This window comes from Sardina pilchardus, chromosome 24 (genome assembly GCF_963854185.1).
Source record: "Sardina pilchardus chromosome 24, fSarPil1.1, whole genome shotgun sequence".
In the NCBI taxonomy this organism is placed as follows: Eukaryota; Metazoa; Chordata; class Actinopteri; order Clupeiformes; family Clupeidae; genus Sardina; species Sardina pilchardus.
Window position 1 is genome coordinate 14,123,477 of NC_085017.1, and position 19,998 is coordinate 14,143,474.

General features: G+C 40.3%; 2 protein-coding genes across 2 annotated transcripts; one reads left to right on the forward strand and one right to left on the reverse strand.

The window, feature by feature from the left end:
- Positions 1-6,299: 6,299 nt before the first annotated feature.
- Positions 6,300-8,744, forward strand: dlx6a (distal-less homeobox 6a). Its single transcript, XM_062529437.1, has 3 exons — positions 6,300-6,847; positions 7,434-7,627; positions 8,000-8,744. The coding sequence occupies exons 1-3, from the start codon at positions 6,538-6,540 to the stop codon at positions 8,237-8,239; spliced, it is 744 nt and encodes a 247-aa protein (XP_062385421.1). The 5' UTR covers positions 6,300-6,537; the 3' UTR covers positions 8,240-8,744.
- Positions 8,745-12,425: 3,681 nt separating this feature from the next.
- dlx5a (distal-less homeobox 5a) lies at positions 12,426-14,506 on the reverse strand. Its single transcript, XM_062529398.1, has 3 exons — positions 14,048-14,506; positions 13,321-13,505; positions 12,426-13,061 (listed from the first exon to the last, which is right to left on the reverse strand). Exons 1-3 carry the CDS (start codon positions 14,403-14,405, stop codon positions 12,747-12,749), a joined length of 858 nt encoding a protein of 285 aa, XP_062385382.1. The 5' UTR covers positions 14,406-14,506; the 3' UTR covers positions 12,426-12,746.
- Between the last annotated feature and the right edge of the window lie 5,492 nt (positions 14,507-19,998).

Consider the following 19,998-nt stretch of genomic DNA (forward strand, 5'->3'; position numbering starts at 1 on the left):
CTACCACAATCTCGTTTCCCTGGGAAACTCGGCAGTGCGGTGAATGCAGTAGGCTGTTCCTCGCGTCCTGCACCTCCACAGGTGTGAGATATTTCGCCCTCTCGTCTTTTCCGCCTCAGCGCACGCACCGGTCTTGAATTACCAGCGCCTTTGTGTCCCTGTGCTGCGTATTGTTTGTGCCACTTCCTCCTTACGATTTATCTAATGTGGTGCGGAAGAAAAAAAAACACGACATGGTGCAAAGCACGCAATCTGTTCTGCTAGGGCGTATCTTCCGATTTTGTTTGCCTGATCAAGTAAGTCCTATCCAATTGCAGGGTGTCTGAACTCATCGGATCAAATCAGACCTTGTATCGCGAGTTTTGACATTGGGCCAGCTGTGTGGCCTTCTACTGGATGTCCGCCGGTCCTTGAGCGTGTAAATGTGACTTTACTCTTAAATTCATAAAGACAGTGACATTATATGTATATTATATATTCAAATCTTCATAAACTGATTGATCGCCCAGTGGGGTTTGCCTTTTACTCTGAAACCGTAGCGACAAAGCTTACTCGCTCTATTATGAGGTTAGATTACTAGGCATATATGCTTGTCAAGATTAATTGCCGAGGCATTGGGCAACGTAGGAACTGCTCAGTTTTAAAAGCCTGGAAAGAAATGCAATATAACATGACCAACCAAACTATATGGCCTTCTATAGCCTATGAGAGAACATAATCCTTCACCTCCCCTCTCGCTCTTTCTCTCTCTCCCCTCTTTTCTCACTCTCTGGGTGCGTGTGTGTGTGTGTGTGTGTGTTCCAAAACTTGTGTTGACAAAATTACGAAAACCATTACACACTCCAGTGGCTTAATTGTGAGCGATGCTTTACATCACATGCCGCCTGAGCCAGACGCGTTGTGTGAAATGAAACTACTACCCCTCGGTGTAAACCACCTGCCTATCCAAATTCGTTTTTATGCAGAGTAATTGCCATGCGGTGTTCGGGGGCGCGGGATCTCCATACTACTGAATATTAATAAAAATCATTTTCTCCTATTTCGGTGGATCAAAGTGAAAGAAAATATGCGCGCAGATTAAAGGATGCGTCTGGGCTGACCAGTGGGCTCCCGTGAGCGGCGTTCCCGCTGTGAAACATCATTTCGATTTGGATTCACGACAATGTATTGCTGCTTCCTCGCCCGAACACTCAACATGCAACTCTGCGTCGGCTTGCCAAACAATACAAACAAAATCACAAGTTTGTATAAGGGAACGTGCAGGCGGGCATAAACAACTTAGTTTGATGAGCAACCACTAATTCAAATCAGTTACATTAACATTAACATTAACACAATAACACTAGCGTAAGTCCAATTTGTTAGATGTTTGTTTGTTTTCAAGCCAATAATCAAACATGCAGATTTCAATATGCATTTTCTCCAAATTTACTTAATTCCATTTCGTCCCATATTTGTAAAAACTGTTGTATAATCTCTGTTTTACATTAGCCTACTAAACGTTGTTTACGTTTTCCATGTACAGTAAACAATGTGATTGTATGTATGTAAGGCCATATATCACAAAAAAATGGCTATGAAATAATTCTATGCCAGGCTCAATAACCTTGCAAAAGCAAAATATACTCCAGAAGGTGTTGACTCAAATTCGGTCACCGCAAAATTAGGTTACAATAAAACGGGAGTATGAGATGACAAACAAGCCCACCATTCCCTCGTCTTCTTTTCATGTCTGTCACATCAGGCAACATCACGCAATGTTGCACCACTGACATTATCATCAATTAGGCTGTCGTCATAGCCTATATGCATGCTGTTATTTGTAAAAGTGACCCATAAATTCACATAAAACATAAAATCACTTCATTTATATAGCCAGTGCCAATGATATTACGAACATTTCTAGCCTACTCTTTTTGGTGAGCAAGGTCCTACTGTATGTCTATTTTGCTTATGATATATTATTGGAAGAAGAAAAAAAAACATCATCGGGCTACTGGACCATGACATGTTTCACATCTGAATATTTAAAGGTATTGAGAATACATAATTGCTCCTGAAGTAGCCATTAAAGGTTTGAGTAATTTGCAAGTGCTGAACAAATGGCTTGGAATACCAAACGTAAAAAAATGGGCCTATGGATGAAAAGGCGCTCAGAACAAAAAAGGGGTATCTTTGTTTGGCCCCTTTGTTTACAGCGTAATTTTTTTTCATTTTACTAATTCTTTTCAATGGGTTTCAAACTGGAAAATGGAAATGTTGCTCTTGCCCTCTATTTCGGCTGCAGCGTCCTGGCAACAGAGCAATTTTCTATCATCAGGGATAAACGGCATCGAACAGTACATTCGGATAAAAAGCCCATGATTGCTGGCCTTCCTGTCTGTCATCTCCAGACAAAATCCTCTCCTCCAAACCCGAGCCGTGTGCTGTCATAGCTAATACTGTCTTGTATTAAGTCGAAAAGGAACCTTGCACAAAAAAAAATCTCACGGTGTGCTCGTTTGTTCTATATATCTTTCACCAATATAGGATATCAAATGTTGTTTAGAGTTTTACGGTGGCATATTCTGCTTCTGTATTTATCGTGTGATTTCTCTTGCCCGATTTTATTTCAAATGTGTTAACCAAACCTGTCGGCGTTTTTTGAGCCATACGTTTTTATAATGGACAAGCCTGCAGTTCGTAAGTTATCACATTAATTGGTCTGATCAATATTCTCTATGCTGCATGCAGAAACAATAACCACTGGCGCGTAACATGCTTTAAAAAAAACGAATGAATAACACTTATTTGATCCATTTTGTTCTTAGCAGACATTGTGCATAATTTAGCATCCGGACTACTATATTCATGGTACTATTGGATTCATGATTCATGCATTCTCCTTCATGCGGGCTTAGTTAAGGAGATTCCATGAAGCTTCCGCGCAAGGCCCTTTGCTACGTGCTGCCGCGGGTGACTGATAGCCTACATGTGCTCTGCTTCTGTGCTTACATGTGCGCTTGTGGCGAGGTTACAGTGTGACACGCAAGAATCTCCGTGTCTTCTGTACTTGAGAATTTGAATGTGATTACGCTGGACACGGTCATTTTCTTCAACAGTGTAGTATATGTGTCAGAGACCTGCGGCCTATGTTTCGCACAGAGTGAAACCTCAGCTGTCTTGAGTTCAACGAGATCGCCATTCGAACGTAATGATTTTTGCAGCAGTGTCTGGGTCGTTCAGCTGCCCATTGTTGGCGGCTTGAGGCTAGCCACACGCAGTGGCCGCCTCTGTTTCATGAAATCAACAAGTACACGCGCAGGTTGTCACTGCATCACTCTCTCGCCATAATCTGCAAAAGGAGGAAATCCAATTCCCCCCTCAAGCACGCGTTAGGCTACTTCTATGAGAAGTTCTCCTGCAGTTGATCAGGATAACATAAGATTGTCTGCTGGAGTTTCTCAAGAGGGCCTACGGCTGCTCTTCTTCTGACTTGTATTATGGTGACCCGTGGTCTAATCGCGACAGCTGCGTGTGGTATCCATCTGCCTTCGTTTCAGCCCTCGCCACTTCCTTCACAGCGCAACGATGTCAATCCATCGACGCCTTTGTGTCTGTGCACAGCCAATGGGTTTGAACTCTATAGACGGGAGACACTTTTAACTGCCTGTGCTGGACTGGCAAGTCTCGACGCCTCAGAACGCTTCTGAAAGCTGAGCTCTACAATCAAGGAGGTGGCTTCCCATGCAAGCCAGTCAATAGTCGTTAGGGCGACTGACCACAAAATCCCAAGCTCTTGGATGAAATATGAATGCGTTTTTCGGAGGGAACTCTCAAGTATAATTAACATGTGTCGCCATTTCCAGTGACACGCGCGGGCGCCAATGCACGCTTGCACACACGCTCAAACACACACATTTCAGATCCGATAGCAGACCCCACGTGTTAAATTGAATTAAAATGTCAGTAAAGTTGTTGGACTGCAAAGTCGTACGCGTTGTATTGATATTAATATTCATTATAGCCATAATATTTCAAACGGATACTGTCAGAATAAGATAATTACAATTTTTTTGTATTTCCTATTGATTTCCTATCCTGGTTTCTCATCCTTGGTGTATATTACATTTGAATGATTTTAGAGAGTCACTCATGCGCCTTTTGGACAACTTCAATCAAACACTTGCTCTTTAAACCCGACCGATTAACTGTACGCTGAAGGTTAATAATTAGGATACTGACAGCTAGATTATTCCTGAAGTGTATCATGTGTTTTCCCCCATCTAAATGCCCTCATCAACTTGAGTTAGAATAATTACATTATACTTTTACGCTTAGTTTGATACATTGAAATTAGAAAGCTATGCACAAAAGGCACCCCATACATACAGTATTTAGCATGTTTTTGCATTATGTATTTATTTGCATTTTGCATATTTGCAAGACTTTTGTTTTTTGTTGATAGCACATTGATGTGTCAATTATATTAATTGACTCAAATGTTTACCTACATTTTCTGTTTTTACTATTACGCACTCCAACTCAAAACGTAATGTTTTCGATTACTCTTCATGACAGCATCTGACATACTGCCTGAGAGAGAGAGAACATCAGTTTTACTCTTGTTGAAAAGACAGCATACTGATTTTATAATCATGTTGTAAATAAAAATAAAAAAAGACTAGCCTATCCATTTGCCATTATTTACTCGGTGTAAAAACAACTGTCTGCTGCACCACTTGAGCACATAAACCTGAACTGGAAAAAGCTGTCTGATATGCCTGCATGCCTGCAGGACGACGTCGGTGACCTTACATCTTACGTTTAAATACCTATTTAAGGATAATAAAGCTGTCATCTAGGTGATTACGCACAGAAAAACTACAATATTGCAATGTGCCAAGTAATTAAAAGCCAAGGCAGACGGAGGAAACGATAGAAGCTGAGGAATGAACGGATCCGCTTGCCATCTCGCGCGTGTGTCAGAGAGAAAGACTTGCGACAGTCCATGTAATGAATTTCAATAAGCTAACCATGCACATCCTAATGAATCACTTGTCCCACCTCAGAAGAAGTCTATGCGTTTAAAATAAGTATGCTTGAAATAAAACTAATATGTAACACAATAGCCTATTGTTTGTCTTACCTATCCAATTTGGCACTGTCCACCAAAAGGTATAAAATATTTGCAGAAGTTCGATGCAGATTTACATCCAAAGTTATGTGTCCAGTAGTTGTATGCTCGCTGTCTGTCTCTCTGTTTCTCTTCACTCCACCGTGGAAAATGGTCATCCCAACCCGTTTGTGCACCTTTAAATCCCGCAAAGTAAATAGCAACCCTGGCAATAATAGCAAGGTACCAAGTTCTTGTTACAGAAAGGCAGAAAATTGAAACTAAACGCTGCATTTAGACAACCATTTTTGATAAGAGGATAATTAAGGCGACACTGGCGTATAATTAGCGGATAATTTATGCTATATCCACTTTTATTCCACCTCCCCAAAATAAACCCTGTCCATAATCATTACAGGCGAATTGTTCTTAATTTTACAGCAGCAATTTGAATAAAGTGTAGCGTTTAATCAAAGGTTCGGATATAGCTGATTGCGGTCATAATTACTTTTTCATCATCATTTTAAAGTAAATGAATGTCACATCCCGGTGAAGGATGTTGACAATAAAATAGAAAAGCACTGAAATGGAAATTAAGACACATAGTATTCCGGGCATATTTGCATCAATGGTTTATTTTGTGAGTGGGATTTGCCAAACCGCTAACTACACGTATGATTTACATATATTTGAGACAGTAACAAGCTCGTTTTCTGGGGGGAAGATGATGCTGTCAGTGTATCTGGACATCCCTACACCCAAACCGCAGAGCATAACCGTGGGCTAATCCTGCTTGTAATGTCGCTGTGGCACTCTGGGGGTTGAATAACAGGACTGATGTTACCCAAAACATGCAATCTGAGCGAGTTTGTTTTCATGTAGGGATTGCATGTAGTCTAAACCCAGTGATGAGATTCTTTCATTGCCGTGGAAGCTCCGAGTATAGTAGGCTTTGTGGGGACGTAACTACGTGCTCATCTTGCTGGAAATGCTAATCTCTGTTTCTTAAGTCGTGCTCTGTCAAAAATCAGGGATATCCTACCATCATTATTCCCCATACGGCTATGTTATGGCTACGATGGGAGCTGTTAAGGTAGGTTAACTCACTGTGAAGTCTCCGCGAAGCTGAGAGCTGATGACGTTGTGTTGAATGACCAATAGGAAGGCGCTGCCCTTTGGAGACAAACCATTTTACTTGTAGTGTCTGCATCAAGTCTGGAAGCCAGAACTCAAATTTAACAGAATCCACCTTAAAATCTCTGCCTTTACTCATGCTCACCTTCCGCCACACTGAGCGAGCATTAGCCGAAAGAAAAAAACACGAAGAAAACTTGGAGTTAATAGGGTAATATCGCCTTGGAGAGAAGGACACTTCGAGAGATCCATTTGGAATTGAGGGACGAGGAGGGGGGCGAGTAAGTGCTCTCAAAGCAGAAAATTTGATGATGACCATGACTACGATGGCTGACGGGCTGGAAGCTCAGGACTCGTCCAAGTCTGCTTTCATGGAGTTTGGTCAACAGTCGCACTCACAACAGAGTTCCCCGTCAATGGCTGCCAGCCACTATCCGCTCCACTGTCTTCACTCCGGGTCCCACGCTCATCACCAACACGACAACTCGCCGTACTCCGCCACGAATTCGTACAACAGGTCCCTACCGTACTCGTACGTGAGCCATGCCCATCACAGCCCATACCTTCCGTCTTACCACAGTAACAGCACCGGCGGTCAAACAAGGTTAGATGCCACAGGTAAGAAACTATTCTAGTTCTACCCATTGTTGTCCAGTAAATTAGCCTAGATTACGCAAGAATACTTTCCACCGTGTAAGCGGAACTAGCCTACTAGAGAAAAGCAGATGTGCAGCAAAACTGTTTACGGAAAAAAATATCCACCACTGCGAAAGGTTAATTAATCACAGAAGGAGGAAATCGTTAAAATTCGTGTTGCGCTTCGAATGTAAGATATCATATCCCCGAGCTCCACGGCTCGTCTTTGTCTACTCTTACTCTTGCGCTGGAGTGCTCCCCGTAATTTGCCACACTCAACATCTAATGACAGCTTTGGAATGACCAAGAATTATTTGCGGAATTATAATACAGGCAATTTCCCAACCCCTTTCAATGTGTTATTAACGCCATTAGCCTTAATTTCAACCCACTGAAAACAATGATGGTGAATATGTGGGATTTTAGTAGGTTATTAACTGTCAATGGCCTCGACACAAATGACAGATTGTTTCATAGATATGTGACAGGCTGTTTCAGTGTGGACTTTGATGTTTAATGCTTTCTTTATCCTTAAAAATGATTGACATTAAAATCATGTGTTTTCCAGAACAGCAGAAAACAACAGTGATCGAAAATGGAGAAATCCGATTCAACGGGAAGGGCAAAAAAATCCGAAAACCCCGGACCATTTATTCCAGCCTTCAACTCCAAGCGTTAAATCACCGTTTCCAGCAAACACAATATCTTGCACTACCGGAGAGGGCCGAGCTGGCAGCTTCGCTTGGTTTAACACAAACGCAGGTGAGGAATGACAAAAAGTGTAATATTTATAAAAAAACAAAATGTCCTATCCAAACACCTAAACATTTATTATTATTATTATTATTATTATTATTATTATTATTATTATTATTATCAGTACTATTATTATTATTATTATTAATAATAATAATAGCCTAATATATTATTAATAATAATAATAATATCAGTATAATATTATTGAAGAATTAGAATTGTTATCATACAGCTTTGCCAATTTTCAATTATTGGATTTGACAGAATTCTGTGGTTAAATGCGTGGAATTGCATTCGTTAAAATGTAACATTATTTGAATCTCATATAAGCCTATGTCTGACTTTTGCCTGTAACTCTGTGTGCTGTTGTTGTCACAGGTAAAAATCTGGTTTCAGAACAAGAGGTCGAAATTCAAGAAGCTTTTAAAACAAGGAGGCAACCCGCATGAGAGTGACCCACTGCCCGGGTCCATCGCCCTTTCTCCGCGCTCTCCTGCGATCCCCCCAATATGGGACGTCTCAGCCTCGACCAAAGGAGTGAACATGACGCCCAATAGCTACATGCCCGGCTACTCTCCCTGGTACTCGTCACCGCATCAAGAATCAATGCAGAGATAGGCTGCCAGTATCGACTAGGCCCGAGGCCTCCCCGAAGATCTTGTAATTCTAATCTACCTGCACAATGACATCCTCAAGCCTCAAGAGAAAGACTCCGTTCACCTGAAGGAGTGATTACAACAAATATACTGAAGGATGACAGAAGACTGCCCTTTTCGATATAGGTCGAGGGGCAAAGGAACTAACCATTTGCATTGCTTTTGCATTTGCTGTTCAGTGGGATTGCATCTAATATGCTTTAATTCCTGTCATAAAGAGACATTTTCAGAAACCAAATATACCACCAAATACCACGTTTTTGGAACAGAACTTAATACAGGTTACACTACGTCACGAGTCTGAACTGAAAATGAATGAACTCAAACTGCTGTCTTTGCGTCACTAATGGTTGTTTTTGGAAAATGCAAAAGAAAGCAATCTGTGTATATATTGTCTGACTTTTGTTGTACATATACTTTTTATGTTTTGTCTTTCGTAAATGGAGTAAACCATGGCTTCAAATAATGCATCTTTCGTCTCTGAATATGAATTAGGTCTATATAGCATATACCCTCCATCAAATAATTGCATTGAGTGTTAACATGCATGGAGACGGTTAAATAGCTTATGTATGCAGACGCAATTCCACATGCATGAAACTGAACAATTTCTTAATTATGATCTAAGGGAAAACACCACATCACATGTCTAAAGAAAACAAATATCAAGAAAGGAACTTACCCTTACACACTCTGTTTCATTTCGAATTTTCTGCCAGAAAAGCTAGTCGTTGTCCATCTTGTGATTCTCTGTCTCAATTATTAGAGCATTATTGACTAAATGTTTTCCCCCTCTCTGCCGTTCCTATCTGCTAGGCTCTGAATGCCATTCTCCACAGGATCAATCCTGAACAAAACATCCAGCTGCAGTCTCGTTCAATATGAAGGAGATATTTGGGACAATTTATGGGTTTTATCCAAGAGAGGTTTTTTTTTTCATTCTCATAAATGCAGACATAATTAGGGTAATTTTTGATGTAGCCCGCTGATTACAGCGTTTTTACCGTCAAAGATAATTACCTGTAATTTTCTACCACTTTTAATACTAAAAGCCATCTTTATTTGGATTTGAGGTAGCAGAGACGAAACAAAAGACAAAAATGATTCCGTTATTCATGTACAAATTGCTGAGGGGAGTGAACGCTTGGGATATAATGTGAAATTACAATGCTGAATAGAAGAATGAGAAAGACCCAGCAGCTGTCATGTCGGGGATGCTCCGGTCATACAAGATACGTATTTTCTCCAAAATACAGTTTTGAAAGACACGATCATATAGTCTGATTGTTGTTTTTTTAAATGTTAATTTATATATGCATATCCATCAATGTAATGGCGCTTATCATTTAATACGAGAGGCCTATAACTGTTGAGCCTCCCAAACACAATTTAAATGGAACTTGCTGTAAAGTAGAATGTTAGAGACATGATATTGAAGAATAGCCTACTGTTCAAAAATAAAACCTCGACACGTGAGGGATATGCCTGCCTATAGAGGAAGATGAGAAATAAAGAATGGGGACTAAAGATTGATGCATGCATGCCTGCTAGCGTGCCTATGTCAATATACTCGCACACCTCTCTCCTCCCTTTCTCCATCTCTCCCCCCCTCTCTCTCTCTCCCTCTTGTGTAGCCTACATTACGCGTGTGTACGAGTGTGTGAGAGAGCTAGATGGGAGGGAGGGGGGGGGGGGCAATCTTGTCAGGGCACACTTTCTTTGATCTAGCCTCCCAGCGATTTCAATAACATATAGCGTTGGTGAACAGTTTTGTTATATGTTGCATGTCGGCCGCTTTATGCCTAAACCTATAAGATTGTAACCTGGTTTTAATGATATCATTTTTCAAAACAGGGTCATGACATGACATAAAACAATTTAACAATAGCGTGAAAACAATGGGGAATGCAACTCACAGAATTTGGTTTAAGAGCGCACAAACCAGCTATAGGCTAATCCTTAAAATCACAATTTAAAGAAATTAATATTCACATGACATAAGAAGTATATAGACTAAAACTAAACATCTATTACGAGTCTGATAGATAGCCTATGACATGTAGCGCAATACAACTCTATCTGAAGCCCACAACATACAGAGATATGGGTAAGTTGCTTACCTGGTTTAGTTCCTATTTAGCGTTTGTCGCTCTCGAAAAGGCTCTGAATGTCGGTAGAAACTGCAGAGTGAATATGAACAGTGCTGTGTACTGCGTGTGGTTGAGTAAGCAAATCCAGGTGTGAAACTGTTTGCACACCCCAGCACCTCTTATATATTGGCTGCAAAATTAGCTGTTATTACTGTCACTGTTTAGTGATGGTGAGCTGAAAAAAAAGCCTTCTGCAATCAAGAACCAGGCGCATCTTTGCAAATTATAGATAATTGTAAATGTCCAGATTATGATAATGGAAGCCTAATCCTGGTGGAAGTATAATTATTGTTGAGTGTTACAGTTGAAGCTGTCCAGTAAAGCTAACTGTCATTATTTAGACTCGATTATCAGAGCGGCCGAGTGGAAAATGTTCAGTTGGAATTTAACAAGGCTCTCGATATAATGGCATAAGATGATTTGTGTGTGTGTGTGTGTGTGTGTGTGTGTGTGTGTGTGTGTGTGTGTGTGTGTGTGTGTGTGTGTGTGTGTGTGTGTGTGTGTGTGTGTGTGTGTGTGTGTGTGTGTGTGTGTGTGTGTGTGTGTGTGTGTGTACGTAGGCTACTGGCTTCTATGAATTGCGCCATAAACAGTATGATGATCCAACTAAGTAGAGAAAGCCTGCCTCGACGTCATTGCTGATGCCCCCTGCTGCAGAGAGCGCAAAATATTGCGATAAATAGATGTGTTATCAACTAAATAATTTAGATAAACAGCAGTTTTGGCTAGACCTGCTTACCTCATAGGACCTGTCAACATCATCTCGAGATGGACAGGACCAATGCATATCGCACAAGAAGGCGCGCGCGCGCGCGCGCGCGCGTGTGTTTGTGTGTGTGTAGGCCTATAGCTATGTGGGGGATGGCCTATTTTAATTCCTTTCCTCTATTCAACATGTGTTTTCAAATCTTCCCACTTCTAGGGTTGTAAGACAACAATGCCACGGATTCTGAGAGAATAAATCAGGTGTCGAGTTGTACGAAATAAGAGCTATGCCGCATTCTCACAGTATTGTATGACATTCGATGTGCATTCATCCAAGAGCTGTTTTCTCATGGGATTATGGACACTCCGTAACAACGTACACATTCAGCACTCCCAAAACACACACAGGATAATATGAAATACATGATTTGCACACGACGAATGCCAGTCTATAAAGAAACCCCCACCTTACATTTAGCAGGACAACTCTGAGGTTAGCGCCATTATTTTAGCACCATCGTGGCTGCTTCATTCCAGAGAGAGGCCGTTAACGGCACATGCAGTGTCTACGTCCACGCTAGCTTATGATGAGATGTTCAAATGTACCGAGAAGATGTGTGTGAGGGGGCTGTGGCCGGGAGAGGCAGAGCACTGGAGCCGGCTTGCCCCCACAGGAATGCGGACAGCCTCAGATCTCCGTGCCGCCCCTTCGCCTCCTCACTGCCATTCAAAGCAGTTAATTGTTAGGGACACAAAGAGGCTGCTGGCTGTCTTCTAGACCAACAGTCGTATTTTATCGAGAGGAAGCTGAAATCCAGTTGATGTTCAACAACCTCAACAAAAATATGAAGAAGAATTGGGCGATAACATGCAGCAAATGATCTTCATCGACATATAGCCCTGGCTGACATTCATGGAGACATTCCATCAATGATAAAGTATGCCCAGTATATCTGTGTTCTTCAAATGTATAATTTTGTGTTCAATCATGCATGTAGGCTATTCATATGCAGTTAGGATTTAGGTTTTCATCAGACCCTGATAGCTTTACGAAAATAGGCCTACATTTACAAATGGCCAGTTGTAAATTGTTTGCGCAATGTAGGCCTACGAAATTCCGCTGATGTAATAGAAAAAATAAAGTCAGACATCTGTTTTGTGTAATGTGTTGATGATAACATGCAAAAAATCTTCACCTATTCTGCAGCGTGCTACAAAAATTGGATAGGCCTAATGCGTAAATCTAGCAGATCAATTGAGATCTGAAAAGACTTCATCTCTGAAAGACAAATATAAAATATAGTATCATAAGTCAGCTGTTTATTTTTTCGGTGTAGTCCTTGCAATATACAATTCCATTGCCATCTTGGCTATACTGAAAAATTATACAAGAAATGTTAAGTTAGTGTTGAGGTCAAAATTCAAGGCACCAAAGTATTTGGATCTCCAATGTCCATTTAAAACATTTAATAAGTCTTCCAAATGCAATAAATTACATGCACACATTTACACATTTTACACGTTCTTCTATGACTGTCATATTAATACATTGCATATTCCTCAAAAAAGAATTTACACACCAGTCCGATACAACAAAAAATAAGTGAGGGGTTTTCAGTACAACGTTCCTGATCCAAGAACGAGCGAGTGCTGTAATGAGTTGGGCGCCTGGAGGTGTGAATTCATATTACTAGCACTGGAATACCATGAGCTAGAGTTCTCCAAAAAGGTAGAAGCCGCCGTGTTGATGCTTTGCTGATTCTGGTGGTTATGAGGCCTCGGGGGGCCTTGTGAGTCCCATACTGCGGGTGATTGAGGGGAATTGCAAGCCATCGGATCACTGGAACTCGGACTGTGCTCTGGAGGAAGCTCCCCGTTCTTCATGATCTTCTTCAGCTTGGATCGCCTGTTTTGAAACCATATTTTGACCTGAGGGGAAACGTGTTACAGCAATTAGATATGGTTCCGACATGAGAGGTTATACAACAGCACTTGTTGGGTGATTAAACATTAATAGGTTTGATTGAATATCCGCAGCATCCTTGAACGTTTAACCTCTCACTTATGTCACCCTTTCTGAACTCATGGGGTGCAGTCTAAATAGAGCTATCCTATTAATACCGTTGATCGAACAACATTTATTACAAACGTGTTACCATACAGCAAAAAGGTAGAATAAATCATTTACCTGTGTCTGTGTAAGACCTAACGACGCGGCCAGCTCCGCTCTCTCGGGAAGGGCGAGGTACTGAGTGTTTTGAAACCGCCGCTGTAAGGCGGCGAGCTGAAAACTGGAGTAGATGGTTCGTGGTTTCCGGACTTTCTTGGGCTTTCCATTTACCATTCTTACTTCGGGCTCTGCTACCTCTTTTTCTGAATTTGAGAAAAAAATATATGTAATATACATCATAAATCATATAGGCAATAATGCACAGTTGATCATAAAACAGTACGATATTGCAACAAAATATAGGGCCTGTAAGCGCAAAATAAAATGGACGCGTTGGAGGAGCATTCACAAAAAATAATTTGGTTTTGGTAGAATATAGACGAAGAACATTTGGTTCATGCTGCTGCTGAGCAAATTTCCTCGTAGACTATTTCCAACACGAAGACACTTTGTCAGTAAGGGCCTGGATTTCAGAATACTATCACAGGACCTGGGTCACAATATTTTCCGAAACGCAAACAATAGCTAACATTTCCACACCATGAACCGTAAAATTAAGAATTTTACTATATCTGAGCCCCCCCCCCCCCCCCATCCCATCCCCCTCCTTTGTTTTCTATTGTAGGATAACAGCAGGAATTTATGTAACAACAATAATATTAATAATACCAATAATAGTTGTTATTAATATTATTGTTGTGGTTATTATTATTATTATCATTATTATACTTTTGGATGAACTCACCTTGTGGACTGGGTTGTGACTGAACTCTGCTATACGCTCCGGCATATTGATGGTAGGCAGCGGTGGTGTAAGAGCTGTAATCTGGGTAAGATTTTGCAGAGTAATTTCCAGCCGATCCGTTAACACTGTGATACTGGTACTGATATGCGTTAAGCGATTTTCCATAGGAGGTTGAGTTGGGCGAGCAATACCCATGGTGAACTCCACCGGCAGGACTATAGTAGCCAGAATCCGTGGCCGTTGATTCGGGTAGTGTTGGAGATTCCTGAGACGGGTGGTGCATGGTCGAAATCTGAAAAGGGTTTTGAAAATCTGCAGGTTTGATATTCGGAATCCTTCTGTCAAATACTCCAGTCATAATTCGAAGGGCGCAGAGGTGCAGGCGACGAAAAATGTCTGTCTTGCATTAACGGGGGTCTAGATTCTATACTGTCATTGCGTGTACAGGCGTCGACGATCTCTCTTCAAGACTGCTGCGAGCCCCGCAGCAAAGACTTGGTTAAATCCTAAATTGCGCTCTTACGCGCTGTAGGGAGGACCTAGTTCCATTGGCCGAGGCGCGCAGACAGCAGCTACACCCCAACTTGTTCCGCCAGTTTGCACAAGCAGAAGTAATCATTGCTTGTCAGTATCTGCAGTGTGTTTACAAACAATCCATATAGGCAACCTCTTTGATGGTGCTAACATGCAACCAGTCAATGTTATGGATTAAGTAATCTATCAAAAATGTGTATAGGTTAATGCAGTTGCAAACATTAGCAGTAACCATATTCCACACGTTTTGTATTTAAGAGAACATGTTTGTGGTGTTTTGCAGTAAAAAAAAAAATGCACAGAAAGCAATATAGGCTACATTATTTTGTAGTAAAACAACAGACATATAGGAAAGTGGTCAAATGTTTGTGTCAATAATCCCTAAATCTAATCACACTGTTCTTTCTAGTTGGGAATGTGTAATTGGTGTTACAGAATAAGGGCATCTTAATTTACTTTGAAAGCATTTTTGTTGCATTCTGTTTGATTTACCTGAAATGTAGGCTATATAATGCTTTTTTTCAATGTTTTGTTTAATTCAAATAGCTCACAGGAGACATTGCCAAGCCATAAACATTTCAGCCTTGTGTTCTCTGGAAGGCAACTTCTGACTGTAATTCAAACATGCTTTTTGGACCTGAGCATGCTACCTAGGCTAATATATACTGTATATTGTCAATTCAGTGAAACAAAAGGTGAAATTAGGTTGAGGAGAATGACAGTCAGAATCATGTCTCATATCAAGCACAGTGTAAGCAGCAGTCCTTTTAACGCTAGTCAGGACTGGCAACCTATCAGATCTAGCTAATTCTTAGTAGGCTATGTAATGTTCTTTACATCCACTTCAGTAGCCTAATAGCGTGTCAGTTGCCTATGCCTATACATGCGCTCTTAGATCCAATTCACGGTAAAATAGCGCCGTCTGTTGGTGCAAAGTGGGAGTTATAACATTTGCATGAACTTTTCTGCGTCAATATGGGTCAAACAACTTGCCACGTTTGCCCGGTATTTGCCATACTTCATTAATGTTAAATGTCACGTTCTTCTTTTCCTCGTCCCTCAAATAAAAAGAAAAAGAAAAAAATGTGGCTGTGTGTTGCATAATGTACATTACCTATAATGCCCTGTCTTTGGCCCGGTTAGGCTAGTCTATCTGTTTAACTATCTCATGTTAATTCCGAATCAAAGCTGCTTTTTGTTCGTGCTTATGTACACCTGAGCATATAGTCAGAAAGTCACTAATAGACCAAGTTTAAAGTATGGCAGTTCAAAGTCCTCTGAGCTGCGCATGTTTAATTGCAGCACCAAAAGTAATCACCGTGTATTTGGGTGTGCTGAAACTGCCAGTGCAAGGATGGGCATTATATAGTCCATCTAAATTGCATTATGATAATACATATAGCCAAAAATAATGCGGAATTTATAATGAGCCGAGAATGCTTTCTGAAAATTCCAAATATGAGCATAGATGCATGGAGAGTATTTTAGTGTATGGCAATGACATCACTTTTTTGGCATTTAATTTGTGGTGTGCATCAAATACAATGACTGACATTTGATAAGAAATATTACTCTTCATGGTAGATTTCCAAGTAAACCTCGTGTTTTACAGCGGACTCTGACAGGTAACATCCATCTTCATGTCATGATAAGAATGTTCTCTGCTGAGCTGAAAATGCTTCCAAATCCCAACGTTGCACAATATTGGCTGCTGGTGTTTCTTGTGGGCTGCCTCTGCAGGAAAGTGTAAGATCAGTGTCAACCAATGCGTGATCATATTAGGTGATTGTGTTCATACTCACCATACAGAAGCATTTGGATGTACAGTAAGTGCCCATTTAGAATATCGGCGCCTGGTCTTCAGCCCAGTCTTAACTAATTCATGAACCATCTATTGCTATCAGAGTCAAACACAGAAATACTACATAATCAGAAATGCCACAACAGTTAAAAAGTTCTACCAAAAACAGGCACTTGCATTGGTGTGGGTGAGCAAGTAACTGGTACTGAGTGAGGGGGTGTGAGAGAGGGAGTGTAATGAATGATTGTGTGTGTGTGCGTGTGTGCGTGTGTGTGTGTGTGTGTGTGTGTGTGTGTGTGTGTGTGTGTGTGTGTGTGTGTGTGTGTGTGTGTGTGTGTATCCTGTCTCTTCAGCTTGATACCTTTCAATACAACCACATTTTCTAAAAGTCTGTTGAAGCCTGTTGATCAATCCACCAAAGAAAAGTAAATGCCCTTCTGGGGCAGAGAATGGGGTGATTGTGTTAAATTTCACAAAAAGGTGATTACTGTTCCAAAGACACTAAGTCCCACCTAAAAGCCAGGCAGACACTATGCGTTGTTCTCGCATAACTCATACAACACGTTTCAGTTGGATCGCGATCAATGTACTGACACTATACAGTAGGTCCATGTTCCACTGTTTACTCAATAAGACAACAGACAAATAATTCTGACATACCAGATATCCAATCAGATCGGGCTGGATCTGACACATGCCATTTTACATCCGTTGTGATCCTGCTCAATCTCCATGACACATCAGACGGACCAGATTCAAAATGCTGTCTGATCTATCTGATTCTGGCTTACAATTGGGTCAAGACTGTACTATGTATGCTTGGTGTAAGTTAGAACCAATCAGCATCAAGTATTTTGCTGTATTTGTAATATACAAAAATACACAACAATAATGTATTTTCATACAAGATACAATGCTATTTTCTTTAGCCCAATAAAACACAAATAACAAAATACTATTTTGAATCAGAAATACTGCCCATTTATTCTCTCTCTCTCTCTCTCTCTTTCTGTGTGTGTGTGTGTGTGTGTGTGTGTGTGTGTAGCTGTACATGCACCTCTAGACTGTTATGTAAGTATGTGTCTCGAACAGCTATTATTTTCACCCAAAGAAAGGTTTTGCAATATGAGGCGCCCCCTACTGGTATAAGGCACTATTCGCTCTACCCACCCATGAATGCTTCTCCCCCAAACTTTAAAATCATCAAGAAATTGAGGAATTTCTTTTCATAATTTTGGACACATTGGTGGTATCGCTATAATGAATAAAGCATAGTGATTTTAAGGGGACACACTGTGATTACTGCATTTCAGTGTTCAAAGTTAGTGCACTTTAACCTCAAAAGCTGACAAGGTCAAATATACATACCGGTAATCTAACGTGTGAATAATATCTTAAAACCGGAATAGAAATGGCTGATGATCGTCTGATATGAAATCTAAATGGAATCTGTTTCATATTAACACACAATAAAACTAAAGAACGGACAGAATATTGTCTGCAAAAAAGTCTTGTTATGAACATATCACATAGCATTGATTCAAGCAATACCATGACAAATCAGACAAAATGCAAACAAATAACTACTACTACTAGTAGTAATAATAATAACAATAACAATAGTAATAATGGCAATAATGTTTTCACTCTGGAATTAAATTCCAAGCCATTTGACATGTTTTGCATACATCTTGTCCAACGGTCAAATGGTGGTCAAATAAGCAGAGTGAAAGAAAGTTCGTAAGACGCAGGGGGAAATGAGATAACATGGGAGGGGTGGTCTATAGTGAGATGAAACTATGCCAGTCCCCAACACAACAGGCAAGCGTCTTAGAAAGTTGACGACTCAATGGCCTCTGCACATTGCTGTGGCACTGCTGAAGGTTACCAGTGATCTTTTAAGAACAGCTGATGCGCTCTGTCTTTGCACTTCTGGATCTGGTGCAGACACAATTGATCACAACATACTGACTGGCATTGGGTGAGAATATCTGGTACGGCCTTACAGTGGGTTTCATCTTATCTGTCAAATTGGAGGTTTGGTCACTGTAAACAATTATAAATCTTCCCTTTCCCTTGTTAAGTGTGGTGCATCTTATTCAGAAACATTGTTGTGTCTGTTTTCATTTCTATGCTGACGGATGACGATGCAGAATTCATAAATGACTGCCTATGTGACATCAAAAATATTCTTCAGCTAAACTCAGAAAAAACATAGATCCATAAATTGTCATTGGATCCCAGCACATGGCAAAACTAGGAGGACACCTGTATATTCCTCTCTGGATCATGTCTGGCCTTGGTTTAACAGTGATCTAAGTTTTGAACTACACATCACAATGTGCATGTGTACAATCATATTTTTAGCACCTTTAAAATAATTCCAGCATATGATCCAGCTTGATCTAGCCAGAGACTATTGCATATTCCTTTGTCTCTACACCCCTGGAATACTGCAATAGCCTTTCCCCGGCCTCAGCCAAAAGTATTTTAAGTGACTTTAATTGTTCAGCAGCCAGGCTTCTAACTCCCAAGAGATGAGATCACATCACTCCTGTTTTAGCCTTGCGGCAGTTTGTACTAGAATAGATTCCAAGATTCTTCTAAATATTTTTAAAACTCATAATGGTCTCTCTCCCTATCTGACCTCCTGACTTACTTTACAGGGTTGTAGTGGAGGCTAAATGCAAGTAAACACAGTTTGTCCACCTCTGAAATTCCAGAGAGAGTTTATCGACCTTTTATTTGAATTTTACTTTAATTTCAATTAATTGCAATTTTTAACATTCAGAAATCACAGGTCAGCACTCTAGGGACCATTTACCATTGTTGCTGTGATGAACATTGAACAATAACCTCCATCATCATTGCCAAACTGAATAACATCCAATACCGCATGGCACATTCCACCTTACCATGATCACAGAATTAATAGTTTACCCACCTCTCATTTTACCACTACACCCTACATTGAGATCCTCTGGTAGCATTTGTTTTACTTTCCTAGAAGCTCATTTAAAGACTAGGCCTATAGACAACGGGACAGGTTATGCGCAATGTCAGGGCCCGAAGAAAGCCTATCCCAGTTTTGTTTAAGTTTGATAATCGCTTCAATATCAATTGATTTTATTTGGCCTACACAATTGTTTTGTTGTATTTAAGCCTTTATTGATATTGGATATTGCATTTATTGCTTTACAAATCTAATTATCTTAGGCTATTTGATTTTATTTTGAAAATGACTATAGTCTAGGGCCTACTGAATGTATATTTGTGACTGACATTTTTATTTATTTTTCTGCCTTTGTCAAACACTTTTAATTAACATTTAATAGACCAAACAACTTATCAATCATTGAGAAATTAAAATTGAATGACAGATCAATCAATCATGAAAATAATTTGTAGCCATAGTCATTTATACCTATGTTTGTGCTCTGAACGGTCATAATTTACGTAAATATGCTCACTATGCAACATCCTGCACTAGTTCTGCTCTATACAATATATGAAACAATGTTGCATTAAGTGCAGCAAATATGAACAAAATGTAGCAAAATGTAACAGCATAGTAGACCAGGAGAGGCGTGCACTTTGGGCCTTTTATTTTGAAGGA

What these genes read in the sequence shown, in the direction of transcription:
- dlx6a (XM_062529437.1), top strand. Translation starts at nt 6,538, where the DNA reads ATGATGACCATGACTACGATGGCTGACGGGCTGGAAGCTCAGGACTCG. An exon ending in AACAAGGTTAGATGCCACAG is followed by an intron (nt 6,848 to 7,433) that starts GTAAGAAACTAT and finishes TGTGTTTTCCAG; the next exon opens with AACAGCAGAAAACAACAGTG. An exon ending in TTGGTTTAACACAAACGCAG is followed by an intron (nt 7,628 to 7,999) that starts GTGAGGAATGAC and finishes TTGTTGTCACAG; the next exon opens with GTAAAAATCTGGTTTCAGAA.
- dlx5a (XM_062529398.1), bottom strand. Translation starts at nt 14,405, where the DNA reads ATGACTGGAGTATTTGACAGAAGGATTCCGAATATCAAACCTGCAGAT. An exon ending in GTCACAACCCAGTCCACAAG is followed by an intron (nt 13,506 to 14,047) that starts GTGAGTTCATCC and finishes TCTCAAATTCAG; the next exon opens with AAAAAGAGGTAGCAGAGCCC. An exon ending in TAGGTCTTACACAGACACAG is followed by an intron (nt 13,062 to 13,320) that starts GTAAATGATTTA and finishes GTTTCCCCTCAG; the next exon opens with GTCAAAATATGGTTTCAAAA.